Genomic DNA, 15,385 nt, shown 5'->3' on the forward strand with positions numbered 1-15,385 from the left:
ACAAGGAACCCACATTTTCCGGGATTCTTTTAAGCTAAGGGAATGACACTGTGTTTCATAGAGCTCTTTTTTCATTCCTTGTTTAGATATGCAGGGACAGAATGCTTTTCCCAAACGGTAGGGGACACCCTTCCGACCATATGCCAAAGACAATCCCCATTTAGTTGAGGCCTCAGAAGGCCAGGCTCTGACTGCTTCCAGAGGAGCCAGATCCTCTCTTCTCAACCCCGGAGTTCTTGCCCCTCTTTTCAAAGCTGTTTTAGTTATTGCACGTATGAAAGCACTGACTAAGGTCACACAATTAAAGTCCACAGACTCAGAATCCATCCTAGGTCATATAGTCCAGGACAGCGAATCCAGAATTTGGAATTAGACTTGGTTTCAACTCCCAATTTCCACTGATAAATGGTAGTGTTTGTGTCATACCCCTCCAGAGCTTTTTCTTTCTTTTTTTTTGAGACAGAGTCTCGCTCTGTTGCCAGGCTGAAGTGCAGTGGCGTAATCTTGGCTCACTGCAACCTCTGCCCCCCAGGTTCAAGTGATTCTCCTACCTTAGCCTCCCCAATAGGGTGGACTACAGGTGGGTGTCACCATGCCCAGCTAAATGTTGTATTTTTAGTAGAGATGGGGTTTCACCATGTTGGCCAGGATGGTCTTGATCTCCTGACCTCGTGATCGACCACCTTGGTCTCCCAAAGTCCTGGGATTACAGGTGTGAGCCACTGAGCCTGGACTTTATTTATTTATTTATTTATTTATTTATTTAATTTATTTATTTATTTATGAGATGGAGTTTCACTCTTGTTGCCCAGGCTGGAGTGCAATGGCATGATCTCAGCTCACTGCAACTTCCACCTCCTGGGTTCAAGTGATTCTCCTGCTTCAGCTTCCCGAGTAGCTAGGATTACAGCCAGCTGCCACCATGCTTGACTAATTTTTCGTATTTTTAGTAGAGATGGGGTATCAGCATGTAGGCTAGGCTGGTCTTGAACTCCTGACTTCAGGTGATCCACCCGTCTCAGCCTCCCAAAGTGCAGGGATTACAGGTGTGAGCCCTGTGCCCACCCAGGGCTTGTTTTCTACAACTCTCTCCAAGGACAGCAGAGGATTAAATGAGATAATGTGCAGGGAAGTATTTTAGAAATTGTTACAGTACCAATTTATTCTCTCTGAATACTTTTAATATTGTCATCAGCTACAGAGTACTGTGAAGATATGGAAACCTGTACTTCTGGTGGGACAGGGGTAGTTGTGGAAGAGATTTTAGCTATGAGCTGAAACAATTGCCAAGTGAGGACCCCAATGCCTAGTGCTGTTCTTCCTGGAGCCATGGGCTGACCTAATTCTAATGTAGATGACAGCTCAGGAGGACGCTAGTTAACAACTTGAACAAGCAGTTCTCGGGCTCCTCCCTGTCTCCAGGCCTTCCCACGTGCTGCTTCTCACAATTCTGTTCACTTGGCTCTCCACTGAGCAAACCTCACTTCAAACGCCACTGCCTCCTCACAGGAACCTGCCTTCGCCCTCTAGACGAGGCCCTGCTTACAAAACTACTTGGAATTCTTCTGCGTGACAGTTAATCCAGGTGTGATTACCTTGATCTAAATACCCTGATGTGAATATAAGCTCCACTAGGGCAGGGCACAGGCCTGTTGGGAGCCTTTCATATCCCTACTTCCTCAGATAAAGCCAATACAATGTGTTGAATGGGGGAATGAGGCCTGGACTTTGTGTTTCTTCAATCTTGTTACAAGTTCTGGGGGAAATGAAAAATATAGAAAGAAAACTAATTTAGTGCTGGCAGAACGGGTTCTGGACAGAGGTATGCTTCCTTTGGCAGTTTTCTCCAATAAAAAGAATTAATGGCTTAATTAAATCAAGAAGATCTTCAGAGGCACAGGAATGGTCAAGGCTCAGGCTTGCTCTGAATTATTCACTTTATTCAAGTAGAGGTGCCCTTCTGAGAAGATCAGTTACTGTCAACTAGAAAATCAGTATAACTGCCTTTGTAAGCAGGCAACTGCTTTTTCTTTGTCAGGGCTCAGGAGGCCATTTCTGAGGTCTCCTTTAGGAATGGAACCTTCCTTAGGTGAAACCACAAAGGTGAAACTTCCTTCTAACAATCACACTTTTTCCTCAATTGTTTTTGTTTTTCTCACCCGTACACTTAGGGATAACTTTAAATCAATGTTCAGCCTCATCTAAGGGAAGTTTCATTTTTACCTTATCTCAACTAGGGAAAAAAAAGGTTTTGTCCCCCATAAATAGGACTTCAGAAAACAGTTATCAAATCTGTGTACATTTAGGTCTAGGAATGTGTGTGGGAAGAATACCCTCCTTGAGCCCTCTGGAATCACATTTACCCTATGACAGAACAGGAGGATCACCATCTTGGACAAGCCCCTCATTCTAATATTCACCTTAACCAAAAGCTGCCTAAATCCAAAGGGCATCAGCCTAATGGCTAAGGTCAGCATGACCATAAACCACAAATAACATCTCCGAGCAGAAACACTCCAAACTCCTCTCCAACCAAAGACATACTAGCTCAAGATAATCCCCCTGTGGCCGGAAAGATGTCAGGCCCAAGATAACCTCCCCTCCACCCAGAGACATTCCAACCACGCCATAAAACTTCTCTCACAGAAAAATTCCAAGCTTGTGATAAGCCTCCTTACCCTAAAACCAATGTATACTCTTAGTCTGTAAGAGAAAGCACGCCTGATGGAAATCAGCCAGAAGCCTCTCTCAGGTTTATTTTCTCTAAAATAAATCTGTCTTCAACTGTTGAGCCTCATTTCGTGTTTCTTTCCTCTTTAACTCTTACACCCTAGCCCTACTTAGCCAAGTTGGTGTATTTAGGATGCTTTAAAAACATACAAGCAACAGGGCCTAAATCCTATAAAATGCATTATCACAATGAAGGAGCCTCATCAAGTTAAGACACAATACCTATTATTGATAAATGTTGATATATTTAAAAAAAAAATAATTGACAGAGACATGGCATCTATGGCCATGAAGTGCTGCCTAAACCAGATCTTCCGGGTCAAGAAACAGTAGGCCTAGAAATCTTTAATCATCAGGCAACGGCACAGTTAAAACCCCGCAAGGGCTACTATCATGACTTCAGTTTGACCTCAAATTTCAACGATCTGTCTCAAATTAGGATGACTTTAAGGATCTTTGGCTTCAGGGATGCTTTCTTTTATCATCCTTTTATAATACTTGTTAATTTGGGCTTTGGCAATTTCTGCAGAATGTACATTTCATTTCTACACTTGATCTTAGCCAAAAGGCTGAGAAGCGAGGTACATTTCATTTTTTCCTTGTAAATGAAGAGGCAACCCATGAGGTTGTTAAACAAATTCTATTCAGTAGCTGGAAAAGTGAATTTCCTGTGGAATGACAGGAATTACATAGAAGCAAGCAATTTTATTTTCCTCAAAGGTAGCAATAATTTTAATCTGTACATACATAAAACAAACAGTGCAATTATAAAACCTTGAAGGTGACATGCATATTTTAAGGTGCAGTTGGGATGGGGGAGGATGTTAGCATCTCCAATTTTCCTTACCACTTTTTCTTTTCTAGTTCCTTATGCAAAAACACTGAGTCAGGAAACTTCATCTGGAATGCTGAAGTTAAAGGTGAATTTCCTGAAGTCACAAACAAAATGGAAATGACCTTCTAGAGCAGTTTGATAGGGACTAGAGTAATATGGCTCTCAAGCTGGAAATGAATGAAATCAGGGATGCATTTTCTGAAAAACTAAAGGAGATAATGTTTGTAACTGAGTGTCCTATTTCTGTTTCATAGTTGCTAACCACATGAGCCCTTCCACCAATCTTTTTACTCGGTATAGTTTCTGAATAGATGCTGTTCAATGGAGTTATCTGTAACTAGGGGTGGTGAGATGCAGGAAGGAAGGACCTGGGGAAATGGCTTCTTCCTTGAAGTCTGAGTCCATGCTCCTCTTCCACTGTTCTTATGGCCTTTTCTCTGCCATGGAGGCAGAGGTAGCTGGTGCAGAATGTCAGATGCTGTCATCATTCACAGGCCCAGATATGCAGACAAAGGTGAGTGATAGGGGTCTACCTTTGCTTCTTCCACAAGACCTTTCTCAAGCTTTCCTGGCCTTGCGGCGGAACTTCTAGAACTAGAAAGTCAGTTCACTGGGTTCTTGACTCAGAGACCACGATGAGATGGGATGTGGCAGAGTGACAAGACACAAAGGGAAAATATGGTACCAATTAGCCTCAGAGCAGGATAGAGAAATTTATATTTGCACTGATGAAAATTCAAATTCCCAAAGTCAATCTAAAAAATGAAGATTTCCTTTGAGTATTATTTTTTTCTCTGTACAAGTAGCCTGTGCACTTCTGTTCAGATGATCCCAGGGGCACTCTAGGGCAGTATGCTCTAGATCAGCTGGAACAGCTCTTTCTGGCAGTGGCATTTTGATTTGAACCCCAAAGTAAATCCATACATGGCATCACAGTTATTAAAAAAGTGAAATATTACTAGCCAAATGTAACTGCAATTCAATCAATGTTATATTTCACACACAAATTTAGAAAAATCAAGAGTATAATAAAAGGATAAAATTAAACAGAAGGAAATCAATTTCTACAAGAAATCAAATATATTTACAATGATATTTAAAGGGAAAAATAAGCTACTTGGATCATAAATTTAATTTTATTTTAAATAACTTTAGCTACCTCAGCTGTTAATACAATAAAAGCAGAAAGAACAGGCTGCCTTTTATTTTTCCAGATTTAATCAGAAAACTGTATCTACAATAAGTGACAGAACTCACTTCTTGTCCTTCACCCATCTCATCAAAAATTATTGCATTTTCTCCCAAACTGTATTTTTTGGATTCCTCTGTGAATATACTCATTTCGTCCTCTTTCCTGGAGGCATCTTGGTTTAAATCCATCTTTAAAAAAAGGAGAAGGGGTACATATGTGGAGGCAAAATATTCTCTTGAAGCCAACAGATACAGAGTTGCTAGAGAAGCTGATTGTACACACAAGCTGCCTGGGATTGGGATGGGGAGGGCTGCTGATTTCGAGACACGTGAGAGCCTTTGGTGGACGGGCACAGGCAAAGCCCCACGGGCCCTTCTTCCTGGGCAGGGTTGGGACTGAGCGGCGGAGGCGGAGCTTCGTCTTCCTCTTGGAACTTGTCATTTTGGTTCTCCTCCAAAAGCCTTCATCCAGATAAGAAGCCAATGACTGATTACAAAAATAAGAATAATTAAATTTGGCTCAAGAAATAGATTGTCCAACTGTTCTGCCTTGGTATTTTTTCAATATCCAAGGCCTTTACAACGAAAGAAACAAAGAATCTTTCAATCTTCCAACAAAAGCGAACTCCTTTTTTTTTTTTTTTTTTTGCTCCAAATGCTACGACCTGAAGAATGGCTGCAGATTGAGATATCAAAAATCTCAGAAAAATATATAATATATTTGTATATCTCTGTATGTCTATTATTTAAATTTCACATTCCTTTAAAAGTGGTTATTCAGTCAGTAGCTGCTGAAGGAGGCTCTTCTGCTGGGCCTGGGGGGTCTGTGGTCCTGATGTGGGCTTTTGAGTTCCCAGTGGACCAGGCTGGTTCAGGTAAGGGTCCCCGCCTACCAGATTCACTGTACACTGGACATCAGCAAACACCTGAACCTGTTGCACCTGCTGGAACACAAATAAAAGATGTGTTTAGACAGAAGGGTCTGCCCCCCCGGCTTATGAGTGGGTACTACTTGAAGTGGAAACTCACTAGAGCATTCCTCTAGTCTGTAGTCACCACAGAGAAGAACTCTTCTGTCTTCTTGTCCTACAAAAAGAAAATCGCTGCACTCATTTTGCTCAGGGTTCTGGAAAGTTCACACTTTAAAAATAAAATCAAAATTGGAATGGTCACGCCTCCTATAGGGTTGCCATCAATATTGAAAGTGAGTATTATTACTAACGTTGCCAAGATTGGGAGAAGCCCAGTTTCAGAGTCTGGGTGTCCAGTGGTAGGTTTTAAAAAATACATGGTATTTAGAAAACTGGTTTAAAACCATTCTATGGATGATTTCAGTAGTATAAAAAAATCTTCATGATGTCAATGAAAAATTAAGGGCTTTCAACCAGTATTAGCAAAATAAAACCACACCTCAATAATGGGACATCAGCATCTAAGGTTAATGTCCAAAAGATTTTTATAGTATTTAAATGTATTATTACATAGCTCTTTCACATATTGGCTTTACCATTACAATAAATTATCATTAGAACAATTTTATATTTGACTTTTTTTCCCCTGATAGACAATCATTTAAACACATAAGCTAAAAATAACAGTAAGTCTACTAGACTTGAGAACAGTGTGAATTTTCCCTTTACTACTTTCAGTAATAATACACTTATTCCTTAAAAATGTCTAAAGTTGTACAGTTCTAGCACATTCTATGGGGAAAACAAAGCCAGAAGTTAGTCTTTACCAACCAGCTTTATTAAAAAGTTGTTCGTAGAACGGATTAAGGCCAATACTGCACTTGTAAATGTTCCAGACCAGGAATGGAGATGCCTTATCAGGCATCTAAGTGCATCTAACTGTCTCAAACTTTTTGACAAGGCTGTGTCTCCTGTTTAATAGATCCTGTGTCTCCTGTTTCATTTTAGATTAGTGGTGTATTTTTTTCGGTCATTTATCACTAATTCATACCAATTACACTCAGCTTTTCTGAAAACTTTTCTATACTAATGGAATAAAAGTTGTTTTCCATCAACTTTCATTAGCCAAATGTCAAATGTCCTATGCATCAAATTTGGACATCAGTCTGGGCCCTGGTCTCCTATTCTCTTAATCCATTTATATCTCCACTTTCCTCCCTCTCAGATAAGGCAGACAGCCCCTGAGCAGAGCTTTCCTAGTGCCTAAGGAATAAATCTCTAGTTAGATTAGCACTGCTTTTCTCCTCCTCTTCCCCTTTCCCTGGTTTCCCGAATGTGGCTTCTAGCTCCTACTTGCTCCCATTTGCTACCGCCTCCTCTGGGCTCTTTCTCCTGTGTCTGTAACACACCAACGCACCCAGTCTGCTCTCCAGCTGCCTCGTGCCCTCGCCCTGCCTTTGTGCTCTATAATGTTGCATTCTGACTCTTTCCTTCTAGAGCTTTACCAGACCTTCCTCTCTTCCTAGGTCAATGATCCCCCTGCCATCCCTCTTCCTGCTCCTCTGTTCTCTGTGTTCTCTTCCTGTTCTCTCCTGCCTTACCTCTTCCCCAACCCATCTCTGTTTCCCAATACAGCTAGTCCCTCTCCTCCCCGAGTCCTCTTCTCATCTTTTCTTCTCCCTTTCTGTACATCTGTCTTTATATTTCTGTCTAACTCACTCCCCAGCTGCTGTCTGGTTAAATACAAAAACACTGAAGCAAAAACAGATTTCACAATTGGCCACGACAGAAAGAAGATTCTACCACTGAAACTTCACACGAGCACAAACTATAGTTCATTTTTAGGCAATAATTAAAAAAAAAGTCAAGATATAAAATTTCATGTTTATGTTTCTACATATGAAATATTGGGGCAGGGCATAAAGTGTTTTTGTCCCCAAATTCTTAAAAAGTTCTTGGTAAAGGCATGATAAAACAAACTAGAAAGTTCTGCTTCTTTAAAACTAAAAGTTTTTAAAAGATAGTCTAGGGTGGGCATGGAGGCTCATGCCTCTAATTCTAGCACTCTAGGAGGCTGAGGCAGGAGAATCACTTGAGGCCAGAAGTTTGAGACCAGTCTGGGGAACACAGTGAGACCTGTCTCTACAAAAAATAAAAAAATTAGCTGGGTGTGGTGGTGTGTGCCTGTAGTCCCAGCTACTGAGGATGCTAGGTGGGAGGATCACTTGAGCCCGGGAGGTTGGGGGTGCAGTGAGCTGTGATGGTGCCACTGCACTCCAGCCTGGGCAACAGATGAAGACCCTGTCTCAAATAAATTAAAAAAGTGTATTATTGAAAATAGAGAAAATTGAGAAGACTAAACAAACTCTAAAACCCATTTCAGTCATTTTAAACTATCACTTAAAAAGGGGTGTCTTAGACCAGTCCACAGAGGACTTCATATATTACCATAACTTCTCAGATAGGCAAAGCATGACACAAAAAAAGCTTGAGGTCTTCCAGGTGAGAGGACTGGTGTGACAGCTGAGTCACAACCTCTGGAGATTTTCTGGCATAGTTTTTACTTCAGTTCAAATACCATTTCAGGGCAGAGCTTCAGAACTTTAAAACATGGTTGTCTGGGTTTAACTAATTTGTTGAGCTGCCCAGTAATGTTTCTGTGGGTTTGAGACTTTCAAAGACATCTGATGAATGAAGAGTCTTCATTTCCCTGATCTTAAAATGCCTTCTCTCTCTCTGTCTCTTTTTTTTTGAGACAAAGTCTCCCTCTGTCGCCCAGGCTGGAGTACAGTGATGTGACCTTGGCTCACTGCAACCTCCACCTCCTGGGTTCAAGCAATTTTCCTGCCTCAACATCCTGAGTAGCTGGGACTACAGGTGCCTGCCACCATGCCTGGCTAATTTTCGTATTTTTAGATAGGGTTTCTCCATGTTGGCCAGGCTGGTCTCAAACTCCTGACGTCAAATGATCCACCTGCCTCAGCCTCCCAAAGTGCTGGAGCCACCGCACCTAGCCAAAATGCCTTCTCTTTACCTTCAGAGGTCTCAGATCCTATTTCCTAATGCTCAGCCTGTGAACCCAGTCTTCCCACTAATCGTTGTCCTTCTCAGCTGGCCAGTACATCTCCCTTCACTTTCTCCTTCCCAAGACGAAGCCTGAACTAGCACTTCTATCGATGTGCCCTTTCACTCTTCTGTCCATAGGGTTGAATCCAAATCCCTTAGTTTAGCATTTAAGGCTTCTGGAAAGTTGCCCCACACCACTTTACCAATTTTAATTCCTATGAATACTACTTATAAACATTTTACCTTCAGTGGATTTGGTTTCCACGACTATGCTAAGATACTACTATTTCCCTGCTTCTGTGGCCTCTACTTCCACTTCTTTCTACTTCTGGATCTATCTCTGCACCCGCCTCCAACAACTACCATCCTCCTTTCCTTCCCTTTGTCTTGGTAACTATCTTTCAAGGCTCAGTTCAGTTCTACCTCTTGTAAAAATGCTCTTCTAGCCATCTCAGCAATTTCTCTTTTCTTTGAATGCTTATGGTTCATTACTTGTAACATAAATTTAATAATTTACCTTCTTTGATTATGTGCATATATTGATGTGTTTTATCTTTCAATAGTCCCTAACTGGTATGGCAGAAACAGTGTGGACTTTGGCAGTAGAAAGACCTGGGTTTGAACCTCAGCTCTTCCTCTTTCTAGTACTGTGAATGGTACATGTAGTTAAACCTCTTCATGTTCAGTTTCTTCATCTGTGAAGAAAAGGAGTACTACCTCCTTCATAGGGTTACAGTGAGGCTTAAATGAGATAATGCATACAGTGCATAGCACAGTGCCTGGCAAGCCACAAGCATTTCACAAATGAAGCTTCCTTTTCTCACTTCTCCCCACAGTTCACCTGAAGGGGAGAGAACATATTTTATGTGTCTTCCTATTGCCATCTGTGGCATACTGCCTGTGTTAAAAATGTTTAAGAGACTAAACTTCAGCCAGGTGTGGTGGCTCACGCCTATCTCAGCACTTTGGGAAGCCGAGGCAGGTGGATCACCTTAGGTCAGGAGTTCGAGACCACTCTGGCCAACATGGTGAAATCCCGTCTCTACTAAAAATACAAAAAAATTCGCCAGGCATGGTGGTGGGCCCCTGTAATCCCAGCTACTCAGGAGGCTGAGGCAGGAGAATTTCTTGAACCCGGGGGGTGGGTGGAGGTTGCAGTGAGCAGAGATCACACCACTTCACTCCAGCCTGGGCTAAAGTTCAACCAAAGTTACCAAAGTGAATTAAGCCCTTCCTCTAAAATTTATAAATTAGGTTTATTAATATAAGAAAGTGCTTGCTGTTTGTGCTGTTTTGAAACACACTTCTCAGGAGGTGAAGTATATAGCAGGCACTCTGTTTTGTCTGAAGTTACTGAGATCTTCTGAGGTATTTTAATTACAGATGAATTTTTAGCACTGTGCTTATTTACAGAATCACAATTAGCTGCCACCATTTGTGATCACTTGATCTTATGTAAGCACTGAGTTAAATCATCTGAACTTATCTCATTTAATCCTCTCAACAATCCTATAAGCAGGTATCATGTTAGTTCTGTGGTTATACAGCAGCTCAGGAAAGCGCTATAACATGCCCAGGAAGACACTGCTAAGAAGAGCAGAGGCAGGACTCACGCCCAGGTCTGACTCCCAAGGTCAGGCTCTTGATGCTACACAATGACCTCTGTGTATTCAGAGTACGTCTGACAGCTCTGGGCTTAGAATTGCCTTACTGACCTGGGTTCCATCTGCTTCTGTTTTGAGAAGGTCAGTGGATGAGAGCTGGTTGCAGTAGAGGCCTGTGTGTCTCAGTGCGGGATCATTTATCTATTAAAGGTAAATACAAGATCAAATTATAAGCTAGTTGTTTAAGCTGAAAATCAAATTCTTCAACGAAAAATAATCTCACTGACAGAAAAGTAATAGCAGCACAGCAAAAATGAAAAGCTTAGCAATTAACTGTGTCGTTACAAGCCAGGATGGTAGTTCCCTTGTGGAGGTAGAGAGTGTGTAAGGAACACGGAGAACCTCTGGGGCACTGGTGACACTCTGTTTCTGATATGAGTGGTTTTCAGGTGTGTTCAGTTTGTGAAAATCCATTGAGTTGTACACTTTTCTCTATATTCTTATATAAGATACTTTAATAAAAAGTTAATTCACACATACACATGTTTATTAGTGACTCCCACTTTGGTCAAGATTTAGTAATAGGGATCAGACTTATCCTCCTGCCTCAATCAGCTAAAAAAACAGACAACAGCCCAGGCGCGGTGGCTCATGCCTGTAATCCCAGCACTTTGGGAGGCAGAGGCGGGCGAATCACCTGAGGTCAGGGGTTCCAGACCAGTCTGGTCAACATGACGAAACCCTGTTTCTACTAAAAATACAAAAAAAAAAAAAAAAAAAAAAATTAAAAATTAGTGGGGCATGGTGGCATGCACCTGTAATCCCAGCTACTCAAGAGGCTGAGGCAGGAGAATCGCTTGAACCAGGAGGCAGAGGTTGCAGTGAGCCGAGATCATGCCATTGTACTCCAACCTGGGCAATAACAGCAAAACTTTGTCTCAAAACAAACAAACAAACAAACAAAACCTCCCAAAAACCAACAACCAGACATGAAACAAAGGCACTTAAGACATTAGACAAAGGTAATGAAGGACGGTGATCCCTAACAATTCAACAGTCCCTACTGTGGCAACTGCCCAGCCTACTGCCTGGAGTGTATTTCCAGTTACACCATGGAGAAAAGGAGCCCAGGCAGCAGCTGGCAGGCTCCCTGAGTTAAGGAGATGCAGCTAGAACCCTCAGAGCAGAATATCAAAGAGAGTTCTGGAATACATCTGCAGTGGCCCTCAAGTCTATAGCTCAGTACTCATCAGCTTATAGATGCAGGGGAAAGAATCACCTAAATAGATGAAATGGAACAATTCCCAAAGATCCCACGGGGCTGGGAATAGGTCCTGACTCCCATGCCCCCCACCACCTACTGAGTGGAAAACATCATAATTCATGTAGTATCATGTAGCATAATAGAATGGTTTTACCTTGGTGATAAGGTTAAAATTAGCCCAAGAAAAAATACTGCTTTGGTCGCACTAAATAAAAAAGCAAGGATCAAACTTTCCAAGTAACATAATTATTTCCTAGAACAAAGCTCAAGAATATTTGTAGGAATATAAACAAGGTAAAATTCATGTCTGGTATCCAATAAAAAATTACCAGGCATGCAAAGAGGCAGAAAAATATGATGCATAAAGAAAAGGAAAGTCAACTGAAATCAATCCTGATAATAGAACTGATAGGTAAGAAATATCAGGGCAATTATTATAATAATCATATTCCATTTGCTCAAGAAACAAGAGGAAAAACTGAATAGATATGAAAGATAAGTTGGAGACATGGAAGATATAAAAAGGATCCAAATATGACTGTTAGATATGAAAACATATCTGAGATGAAAAATACACCAGATAAACAGATACTGCAAAAGAAAAAAATCAGTTTACCTGAGGCTACAGTAATATAAATGATCTAAAATCAAAGAAAAAATAATTGAACCTTATTCCACTCCCCCAAAGTCCCCCAAACCCAGAGAATCAGTGAATGTGAGACAATTTCAAGTGGCCTATTATGCATGCATGCAATTGAAGTCTCTGAAGGAGAGTGAGGATGGTGGCAAAAATTATTTGAAGAAATAATGGTCAATATTTTCCAAAATTTGGCCAGGCGTGGTGACTCACGCCTGTAATCCGGAACTTTAGGAGGCCAAGGTGGGCAGATCACCTGAAGTCGGGAGTTCAAGACCAGCCTGACCAATATGGTCAAACCCCGTCTCTACTAAAAATTCAAAAATTAGCTGGGTATGAGGGTCTACCCCTATAGTCCCAGCTACTCAGGAAGCTGAGGCAGGAGAATTGCTTGAACCCAGGAGGTGGAGGCTGCAGTGAGTGGAGATTGTGCCATTGAACTCCAGCCTGGGCAAGAGAGTGAGCCTCTGTCTCAAAAAAATAAAAAAAAACCCACAAAAACCCAAAAAAGACAACAAAAAGATTTTAATGAAGATTATATGGTTATGAATCAAGAAGCTCAATGAACCCCAAGAATAAGAAATATTAAGAAAACACACCAAAGCATATCATAATCAAATTACTCAAAACCAGTGGTGAAGAGAAAAATCTTAACATCAGCCAGAGAGGGAAAAACATCAATGATACATGGCCGAACAAAGACAAAATGACAGCAAATGTCTCATCAGAAATACTGTAGTGGAGCAACATCTTGAAAGCACTGAAAGCTGAAACTGCCGAGCTGGAGTTTAGGGGAAAGAACATTCAAAGATAAACGTGAAATACTTTTTCAGACACAGAAAAGCTAAAAGAATCATTAGCAGCAGGCCTGCACAATAAAAATGTTAAAGCAAGACCCTCAGGTAAAAGGAAAATAATACCAAATAGAAATTTAAAACTACAAAAAGGAATGCAGAAAATTGAAAGTGGTGACTATGTGGGTAAATATAAAAAAGATATAAAAATGCTTTTTAAAAAGTTTTCTTTAAATTTTTCTTTAACTAGTAAAAAAATTTACAAGTAGAATTTACAAATTTATAATTGACTAAAGAAAAAATAAATTACAGGGAATAGAACATATGTAGACATGATATGTATGACAACAGCAGCACAGGAGGGACAAAATATAAATAAATTGTAATGAGATTCTTATACATGAGGTAATATAATAACATTTGAAGATAGACTATATTAAGCAAAATACATACACAACAAACTCTAAAGCAAGCACTAAAATAGCAAAACAGTTTTACATAGCTAATATGGCAACAAAAATGAATATTCGATTAAACAAAAAAGGCAAAAAATGGGACAGAAAACCCCAAATAAGTTGGGATATTTAAATCCAATCATATCAATAACCACATTAAATGTAAATGGACAAATAACTCCAATTAAAAGATGAAGATTGTTGAGTTAAAAGAACTGAGTTAAAATAAAAAATTGCTGAGTTAAAATACAAAAGCAAGACCCAACTACATTAGAAACCCACTTAAAATATTACTTTTACCTAATTTATTTTTAAAAATTATTTTGTTTTAATATAATGGAGATAATAATTCTAATAACTGAATAACAAAAAGAAACAGTCCTAGTTAGTTCTTTTATTTTACTGTCAGACACAGATCACTAAGTTGTTGTTTTTTTCCTTTTGCTAACTTCCTTAGGCTTACTAAGGACAGAAATAGGTATTTTAAAAAAATCACCCCAAAAAGGAATTCTATAAAAAAGTATGCACAATTTCTTGACAGAAACATGTATGGCCCATCTTTTACATACTTCTTTTGTCCTATGATTAAAATGATCCTTTGTTTATGTTGTGTCTTTCCCAACTTGTACATATGCATGTCCCACAAGGGACATATATAAACACTTTGGACACAGTGTTTATATATTTTTATGATTTGCTATAAATTATGGCTGCATGGTAATAGCCTCGTTACTATAGCGTACTTTGTGGTTGCTGATACAAATAATTAGAATAGCAACTATTGGGAGTTACTTCAATAATCTTAAATATTGTTTTGAATTTAGTCATACTCTTCTAAAAATCTGTAAGAGGCTCCACGATAAATTCCAAATACTTAGATGGCGTGCAATATATCCAAAAAGCTTACCACATAACTTCTTCTCTAAATATAATATAAATATCCCCTTAACATTAATTAGCTTTTCAACCTCTATCCTGCCTAGGTCATGCTGTGATAACCAATCTTGAATGTTCTTTTTCTGTTCTGTTTAGGCAACTTTTTCATAATGACTTTTTTAACCAGGGCTTTTTTTTTTTTAAGCCCTCATCAATTGTGCATACAACCCTTATCTGACAGAAACATGTATGGCCCATCTTTTACACATTTCTTTTGTCCTATGATTAAAATGACCCTTTGTTCATGTTGTATCTTTCCCAACTTGTACATATGCATGTCCCACAAGGCTATCTTTGCACAGAGTAGTTATTGAATAAATGCTTATTGAAGGTAGAAATGAAGAAAATGGGTTCAGAGTACAAAGAAATATTCCAAGCCAATATATTACATGCATTTTTTTTTTTTTTTTTTTTTGAGACAGAGTCTCGCTCTGTTGCCCAGGCTGGAGTGCAGTGGTGCAATCTTGGCTCACTGCAAACTCTGCCTCTGGGGGTCAAGCAATTCTCCTGCCTCAGCCTCCTGGGTAGCTGAGATTAAAGGTGCACACCACCATGCCCAGCTAATTTTTTATTTTTTTTTTTTAGTAGAGACGGGTTTCACCATGTTGGCCAGACTGGTCTTGAACTCTTGACCTTGTGATCCACCTGGTTCGGGCTCCCAAAGTGGTGGGATTATAGGCGTGAGCCACCACGCCTGGCTATGTACTGTTTTATGATAAATCTAAAACACTAAAATCTCATGAAACTAAAATCTTATTTGTAAAGTCCATCAAGGCCAGGAGTAGTGCCTCGAGACCTGTAATCCCAGCACTTTAGGAGGTTGGGACAGGTGGATCGCTTGAGTCCCAGAGATCAAGACCAGCCTGGGCAACATAGTGAGACCTTATTTCTGCAAATAGTAAAAAAATTAGCTGGGCAAGATGGCATGTGCCTGTAGTCCCAGCTGCTTAGGAGTCTGAGGT

The 15,385-nt window shown here is 40.1% G+C and overlaps 1 protein-coding gene across 6 annotated transcripts in view; it reads right to left on the bottom strand.

Moving 5' to 3' along the window:
- Nucleotides 1-3,351: 3,351 nt before the first annotated feature.
- Nucleotides 3,352-15,385, bottom strand: part of NCOA1 (nuclear receptor coactivator 1) — a 277,674-nt gene continuing 265,640 nt past the window's right edge. For 2 of the 6 annotated variants that reach the window (XM_032294315.1, XM_032294314.1), the window contains exons 20-21: nt 10,449-10,538; nt 5,397-5,700 (exon numbers count right to left, since the gene is read on the bottom strand). In XM_032294315.1, the coding sequence (XP_032150206.1) occupies nt 5,530-5,700; nt 10,449-10,538 (261 nt within the window). In that variant the 3' untranslated portion in view covers nt 5,397-5,529. Of the gene's footprint in view, nt 5,701-5,785; nt 5,843-10,448; nt 10,539-15,385 lie in introns of all 6 variants that reach the window. The other 4 variants (XM_032294318.1, XM_032294319.1, XM_032294316.1 and 1 more) reach the window with 4 other exon arrangements.

The sequence above is a fragment of the Sapajus apella genome, unplaced genomic scaffold (assembly GCF_009761245.1).
Source record: "Sapajus apella isolate SASKATOON/1434 unplaced genomic scaffold, GSC_monkey_1.0 scaffold31, whole genome shotgun sequence".
In the NCBI taxonomy this organism is placed as follows: Eukaryota; Metazoa; Chordata; class Mammalia; order Primates; family Cebidae; genus Sapajus; species Sapajus apella.